Source organism: Dendrobates tinctorius, unplaced genomic scaffold (assembly GCF_039654945.1).
Source record: "Dendrobates tinctorius isolate UK_male_01 unplaced genomic scaffold, ASM3965494v1 ptg000250l, whole genome shotgun sequence".
In the NCBI taxonomy this organism is placed as follows: domain Eukaryota; kingdom Metazoa; phylum Chordata; class Amphibia; order Anura; family Dendrobatidae; genus Dendrobates; species Dendrobates tinctorius.
This window is the reverse complement of record NW_027361917.1, coordinates 41430454-41438610: the sequence shown is the minus strand read 5'-3', so window position 1 is coordinate 41438610 and position 8157 is coordinate 41430454. Positions and strand designations below refer to the sequence as shown.

The following is an 8157-nucleotide window of genomic DNA, read 5'->3' as shown; positions in this document are numbered from 1 at the left end:
TGGAGTTCATTCAGATCCTTATAGATAAAAATACTATTTCTCTTGGAGAATTAGATAAGGAATTAGAAATGATTCACAGGTCTTTAGAGAAAGAAGTACCGAAAGAATTTTTAGAGAAATGGCTCAAAGAACTTGATTCGGATACTATAAAACGGGAAGAAAAAGTGAGCCAGGGAAAATTGAAAAAATTCCAGAGAGATATGAATGACTATGACTCAGACAAAGTTTATAGATGGCAAGAAAGGAAGAAGATTAATTTTAAAAGAACTAGATCAAGGGAAACTTCTATTACATTGAGTATGTCGGGTGATGAAAGTCAGGCATCAGCAAGTAATTTGGATGATCGCAGAGGTTTTTAATTTGAGAAAGGATACCCGAAAAAGGCAATATCCAGATATGTTTAATAAACCTAATAATAAGCGCCAGAAAGACAAAGACCACTTCAAGGTAGTTAATTTATCACAACGTGTTATTTCATCTGTTCATCTTAATGTATTGGAGAGAGGATTAACATTTTCCCCTTCCTCTCATTTAGACGCGTTCGTAGCTATCAAGGATACTCATCTTTTCTCCAGAAAAATAATTTTGAAAAAAATTACACTATAGAAATCAATCTGGAGAGAAATTGACCTCTGTGGAAGAATTAAAAGCGTTAGAGATTTTGGAATCTTTGGAGCAAGAAAATACCCCTAGGGAGGTAAGCAATATACCAAGTCAGCTTTATGATAAATCAAAAAAATTTCCACCATTGGGGCTTTGCTCGGCAGTAGAGGTGTTTACCAAGCTAGTTACTCAGGATATTGAACGTCTAGCTGGGGATTGTAGATATCCATCTAATCTTACCAATGATGAACGTTTGGCTTTAAAGGACCTTGAAGCAGTCTGACAAGGGAGGCAATCTGGTCATCTGGCCATATCAGTTGCATGAAAAACAGGCTAATAAATTGCTTGAGGATCGGACTTGTTATCATAAACTGACATATAACCCGTTGTCTTCCTTTCAGACAGAACTAATTTCGATTCTTGATAGAGCCTTTTCTGAAGGGATTATTTCCAAAAAATTGATGGATGATATGAAAAATCTTCATCCAAAGTTGCCTACTTTTTACATTAGTCCAAAGCTGCATAAAAATCCAATGGACCCTCCGGGACGTCCAATTGTGGCAGGTAATGAAGGATTATGTGAGATTATATCAAATATTGTTGATTACTTCCTCAAACCCATTGTCTCTACCCTACCATCATTTATTAAGGATACCACATCGGCTCTTCAATGTATTGACCAATTACACTTGGAAAGAAATATGATTATGGTCACAGCCGATGTGGAAGCACTTTATACTTCCATCAGACATTCTGATGGATTGGCAGCCACTAAGTGGTTTTTGAATACTAGTAACATCAGTTCCCCCATTGATGACCTGATTTTGATTTCACTTGAATTTGTTTTGCATGATAATGTTTTTACATTTAATAATTCAATTTTTTTACAGATGCAAGGTACAGCAATGGGGGTCTCCTGTGCTCCGGCGTATGCAAATTTATTTTTGGGAGCATGGGAAAGAGATTTATTTCAGGGTGACCTCATCCAGGGTGTGAACAATGTTCACAACTGGATGAGGTACATCGATGACATTTTCTATTTATGGGAGGGGACAGTGGATGATTTGAATATTTTTATGAGTAATCTAAACAAGAATGATATTAATCTAAGACTTACTTTCCATCATGGTAGAAAACTGGATTTTTTGGATCTTTATATCTCAGCATCTTCTGATGGCAGATTACGTACAGAAGTTTTCAGAAAACCTACCACAACAAATTCATTACTACAAACAAGTTCCTCCCATCCTGGACCTACTATTAAAAGTATCCCTATTGGTCAATTCCTTAGAGCCAAAAGAATATGCTCAGATGAAGGTCGTTTTGAAAATCAGGCAACCGACTTGATACGTAGGTTCAAAGCTAGGGTATATAGTAACCGTTGCATCAAAAGAGGAAATTTAAGGGCTAAGAATACTACTCGTGACCAACTTCTTTATGGCAAACCTCTTTGTACTGATCAAAAGAAACAGGAAAAGGTAAGATTTATAAGTAATTATAATAACCAGTGGAGAGCTCTCACTGATGATGTTCGGAAACATTGGGGAGTATTGTTGGTAGACCCAGTGTTGAAGAATATTTTACCTTCGGCTCATTCATTTGTGGCCAAACGATCGGCCAATTTAAAAGATCTTTTGGTTAGGAGTCATTATATATCTCCTACTTCTCGAGTAGCTCATTTTGCGGGTACAGATCGTGGAAGTTTTTTTCCCATGTGGTCTTTGCAAAGGATGTCTTAATCTGACCAAAGGGGTTTCCTTTACCAATTTTGATGGGTCAAAGACATTTGACATAAGAAAAAATCTAAGTTGTTCCTCACAAGGGGTTATCTACCATGCTCAATGCCCTTGTGGTAAGATTTATATTGGATTAACAACTAGGGAACTCAAAATTAGATTAAGGGAACATGTCAGAGACATCAGTAAGGCCAAGGATATTGAAGATGTTGCACAGTTGAAAACCCTCCCCAGGCATTTTAGGGAATATCATGACTGCAATGCCAGGAGCTTATCCATAAAAGCGATTGATCAAATTTCATTAGGTATAAGGGGAGGAGATCTAGGGAGGAGTTTAGGATAGCTTGAAAGCCAGTGGATTTTCAAATTAGGCACCATGGCTCCACAAGGTCTCAATGAGAGCTTAGGTTTTTCTTCCTTCCTTTGTATTGCTTGGAATAGTTGCTTCCTTTTCTCCATTTTGAGACTTAAGGGGTGGGTTGTTTTAATTTTATGTTCCAATTAGTATGGATTTTAATTGTTTGTTTTTTCAGATCTACATTATGGTGTGCGTTTTTCCACACTGGGATCAGCAGATGGAGTGATAATGAAGATATCAAGGGAGGATTGGAGTCTTTATATCTCTACAGGATTTGAAAATAATGAACTCTATGGGACTGAATTTCTAAATGAATTTATATATTTTTGGTGTTTATTTTGTACATTTTATAATTAGTATATCTATGTAACTATTTTTATATTGAGTGGGTGGTATGGGTGGTTTTATGTACTTTTCTGGGTATAGAATGATATAACTTGGTGTTTCCAGTATTGAGAGAATATTAATTCATTATAATAAAATTATTAATTTTATTTTATTTTTAAGATTGACCTATAATTATATATTTGTTCACTGTATAATTAATTGAATATCACTTATGCACCTTTATTCCATTACAAGTATTTTATTAGCACATTTTAGTAATAAAGTATTTGCACGGTATGTAATTTATGAATCATTATATTAGAATTTTATTTTCACATTATTATTATGTCCTGGCACTGTTATATGCATTATTAAAATTATTTTTTTAATGCACCTACACAAGTATTTTCACTGTTATAATTATTAATACATTTATTTATTATTATCAGCTCACTTTGGCACTTTATTTTTTTAACATTAATTTTGGACTATTTAATATTGTCTTCGCTATATCACATGATTCACTTTGTATGCATATGAATTGTACATGGATATTAGTTTCCAGTGATGTCTTTGATTTTATCCTTTGCTTGAAATGGATCATCAGATTGTTCTCTGTTTGATATTGATCATCAGAAGGTGCGCATGCGCCCGATCCCTCTCCTAACACTTTCTGATGTGCCCTGATACGGGGCTGCTTGCGATTCAGCAAGTGTTCCAGTGGGTGCAGGTCTGGAAGTGACGTTTACATTGAGAAGAGGGGAAGAGCTTCATGCGCCGCATTGATTCTGGTGTATCAATCACTCCATTAGGGATATACCGAGCTCCAATTGGTGTGCTAATTAGCACCGCTATTGTATTTAAATCACTGGTATGCCCGCCTCTGACACACCCCCAGAAGAAGCTGGATGCGAAACGCGCGTCGGGGTGAGGAGAGACGTGTCATCCCGGTGTTTCTGCTGCCTTCACCCACAACTTGCATTCCCTGGTAATGTGACCGGTTTTTCATTATATATGTGACATGAAGAGTTATAGCACTATATGGAGTATTTGACTCCATTACCAAAATGTAGTGTATAAACATAGCGCTATATTGTGGACTTGTTTCTAATGTATTATATATGTAATATGGAATTATAGGGCCACATTTCTGATGGAATACTATTGGCTATATAGCGTTTTATTGTGGATTTAGTCTGGGATTATTATAAGTGGTGATGTATTAGTTGCAGGATATTTAAACATGTTTGGCATATATCTCTCTTATTTTGGGTGCTCATTGATATTTTAATTGTTGTTGTTATTTTTAATATAAATAAAAATGTGGGTTTTTCGTACATTTCTGAAACTCTTCTTTCGGCTATGATTTATGTAAGTCCAAATTTAAGTAATTAGTGTTGTGAAGTGCCAGGGTTGCATTATATAGGACAATTGTGGATTGTATCTGATTCCTGAGTCTGATACTTGACTCTGATACTTGACTCTTTTGCAGGATTTGGGAATGTTTAACCTGCAAAAGAGAAGACTGAGAAGAGACTTAATAACTGTCTACAAATATCTCAAGGGCTGTCACATTGCAGAAGAATCATCTTTATTCTCATTTGCACAAGGAAAGACTAGAAGCAATGGGATGAAACTGAATGGGAGGAGACACAGATTAGATATTAGAAAAAACTTTTTGACAGTTAGAGTGATCAATGAGTGGAACTGGCTGCTACAAGAGGTGGCGAGTTCTCCTTCAATAGAAGTCTTCAGAGGCTGGACAGATATCTGTCTGGGATGTTTTAGCGAATCCTGCTTTGAGTAGGGGGTTGGACCAGATGGCCCAGGAGGTCCCTTCCAACTCTACCATTCTATGATTCTATGATTCTGATACCTGACTCTGATACTTGACTCTGATACCTGAGTCTGATACTTAAGTCTTATACTTTTGAGTCTGATACTTGACTTTGATACCTGACTCTGATACCTGAGTCTGATACTTAAGTCTGATACTTTTGAGTCTGATACTTGACTTTGATACCTGACTTTGATACCATACCTGACTCTGATACTTGACTCTGATACCTGATTTTGATACATGAAACATTCAAACATCAAAATCAAAATGTTTTTCTGATACCCGTAATTGATTACTTGAATGGATCATCTCATAAGTGAAGAAAAGATATGCATTCTCTGCCAGTTAAGCTAATGGCTGACTGGTTAAATGCTTGTCTTATGGAACAGCAAATGTGAGTTCAAGCCCAGTTGGAAGTAATCTTTGTTTTTTTTAACTTATGCACACAAACTCCAGAGATGTTTCACTCTGATGAGTGAAGAAAGTCACATATCATATGTCAAAATGAAAATCCAAATGATTTTTCAATGCACTGAGAGTTTGAAAAGAAGATTTCATTACCAAAAATATTAGTGCTGGTATTGCTTGAGCGTGCGGTACAATGGCAATGCTGCTGTCTCAAAGTGCAGCTTTTTCTGGGTTCAAATCCCATGTTACAATTTTTTTTTTTTTTTTTTTTTTTTTTTAGGTTATGCAGGTTAATACACAAAATCCCAATCTTGTTCCACTTTTAATATCTGACATTCTTGTTATCTTCCTGACTTGTAATAAAATAATCTATAGCATAAGGGTGAAGCATCTGCATCACACACAGTTTTGGCTTAAAATAACAAAAATAATTTAAAAAAAATTAAGCTCCATTGCTGGGATTTGAACTCAAAGCTCTGCATTTATAAGCCTACACACAAGATACATTACCACTGTGCTATAGTGGCAACTGCGTGATTTCAATGACTGAGTCTGATACGTGACTTAATTCAAACATCAAAATCAAGCTGTTTTCGTCCGATACCTGAGACCTGATACTTGACTTCAGTCAAACATCAAAATCAAAATATTTTTCAGATACACCTCACTAAAATACTTGCAGGGTTCATCTCATAAGAGAAGAAAAAGGATCCTTTCACAACTGTTGGATGGGTGGTTAAGCTAACGGTTTATGGAATAGAAAACTTGCGTTCAAGCCCTGGTTTCAAGTCTCACATTGGAATTATTTATCTATTTTTTTTTAGATTAGTAGATTTCAACACAAACTCCAATCATCCACTTTTAATATCTGTCATTCTTATTATCCTCCTGACATGTTAGCAAAGAGTTTCAGACATGCTGTGTATTTACATGGTAAATCACATGGCCAATGAAATTTGGTGGGAGGCACTAATTTACTATAGATCTATTTGCAAGTTACTATACATTTACTTAATGTTATAGGAAAGGGTCTAATGATCAAATTACTTTATAGATGTACAAGGCATGATCCTCCTGTAGCAGCAAAAAACGGAGCTATGGGTGTGTCGTCTGATTCTGCAGGGGATGTGCGTCTGTTCATTGCCATCTCGCAGATCTGCGGAGCATCGCTTCTCTCTGTAAGGCTGGCGTCACATTACCGTAGAATACAGGCGAGTGCTATATGAGAAAACATCACATAGCACCCGGCCCAGTGTTAACCTATGGGGCAGCTCACATCACCATTTATTTTCTCAGCTGTATTCAGCGTGCGTGAAAAATCACAGCAGGTTGCGATTGTCACCAAGACTCAGCCGAGACTCTCCAATACAAGTCTATGGGTGCGAGAAAAAAATTGCACAGCACTCGTACCATACAAGTCCTGTCCGATTTCTACACACCGGTGTCCTTTGAGAAAATGGCAATTCACGTGCCGCATACAGTAAAATCACACTGACGGGTTAGAATAGAATAGAAAAGATAGAATAGATATATACACATAAAATACATCTATAATATAACGGGCTAAGCGTCACTCTGTCTCAAGCCTCTATAGACTGCGCAAGCGTCAGCTCCTGCCTGCAGCAGACGCCGCCCCGCTCCAGTTCGCGGCTGCGGCCTACCTGCTGCCACCCGCGGCCTCCATTTTCCAGCCCCCAAGCGGCACTGCACCGCCTCCGCCGGGGGGCACCACCTTGCGGAACTCTTCCAGCGCCTGTTGTGCCCCCACCTCGCCTGGGCACAGGAACGCCCGAAGTCTTCGTCAGATCCTCGTCGGCTGGGCCCAGCGGCTGCAACGCCGAAGCATCATCATTCAGGACTCTGCTGGGCGTCAGAGAGGATAAGTGACACTTTTATAACTAAGGACCCGTAGTCAGCCATACCGCAGCCCTATAGTGACTGGCCTTCGCCGGGTTAGTCGTGTTCGCATTACCGTGTGTTTCTTGTATTGATCCCCTGTGTGGGCAGTTATTGTTAGCTTGTTCGGTTGCTCAAGACAGCCCCAAAGGCATCTATAGATATAAAAGTTACACCTTAAAGCTCAAACCGTCTCACGCCTCGTCACTGCATCCCCTGTACCTGCGAGTACTAAATTTGGCGTAGTCGGCAGGATGCAGTCTCCGAGTGTGAGCGGGGATGCCACAGTCCAAAGGGGGGCAATGCTGGCCCCCGGTCCAGCATTTCCTTGGGGGCTATGCTGAGCAAACTGCCTAGGTACTCCGGCGCAAATACCATGCTGTGGAGCTGGACAGAACAGATGCGAGGGTTGTTTAGAATGCATCCGATGACCCCCGACTTGGAAGCTGAGGGAGCCCTTATGGCATTGGACGGGGAGGCCTGGGATTCTGTAATGTTTTGACCCCCAGGACAGCGTAACATCTTTGTTAGGGTCTTACAGATATTGGAGGAGACACATGGGGATCCGACAAATGTGGGGGAACTGAGAACCCGGTTGTTCAGTCGTATTCAAGGGGAAGGGGAGACGGTCACCCAGTACATGAATGCCCTTCAGGAATTATACACCGCCATAGAGCGGAAGGACGGCATGGGGGTGGGACCCATAGACCTCACCCTACGTGACCTTTTAGTGACCAGACTCCGATACCCACTGACTAAGCAGGCCGCGTGGGAGCAGGTCTGGGTAAACCCGCATATGGCTTTCTCCAAGGTGGGGAGTCAGGCGCGTCCGTGGGAGCAGGAACAGGGGTTGACAGTCCCCGTGGGAAAGGTCCGGAGCACGGAAGTCATCGTGAATGCCACTGAAGAGCCACAATGGGTGGAAGACATGAAACGGGAGCTGAAGGATATCAGAGGCGAACTGGCCAAGGTGAAGAGAAGGGCCGAGG

At 39.8% G+C, this 8157-nt stretch overlaps 1 protein-coding gene across 1 annotated transcript; it reads left to right on the top strand.

Moving 5' to 3' along the window:
* Nucleotides 1-549: 549 nt before the first annotated feature.
* Nucleotides 550-3175, top strand: LOC141063376 (uncharacterized). Its single transcript, XM_073557398.1, has 2 exons — nucleotides 550-697; nucleotides 1005-3175. Exon 2 carries the CDS (start codon nucleotides 1065-1067, stop codon nucleotides 2340-2342), a length of 1278 nt encoding a protein of 425 aa, XP_073413499.1. The 5' UTR covers nucleotides 550-697; nucleotides 1005-1064; the 3' UTR covers nucleotides 2343-3175.
* The last annotated feature ends 4982 nt before the right edge of the window (nucleotides 3176-8157 follow it).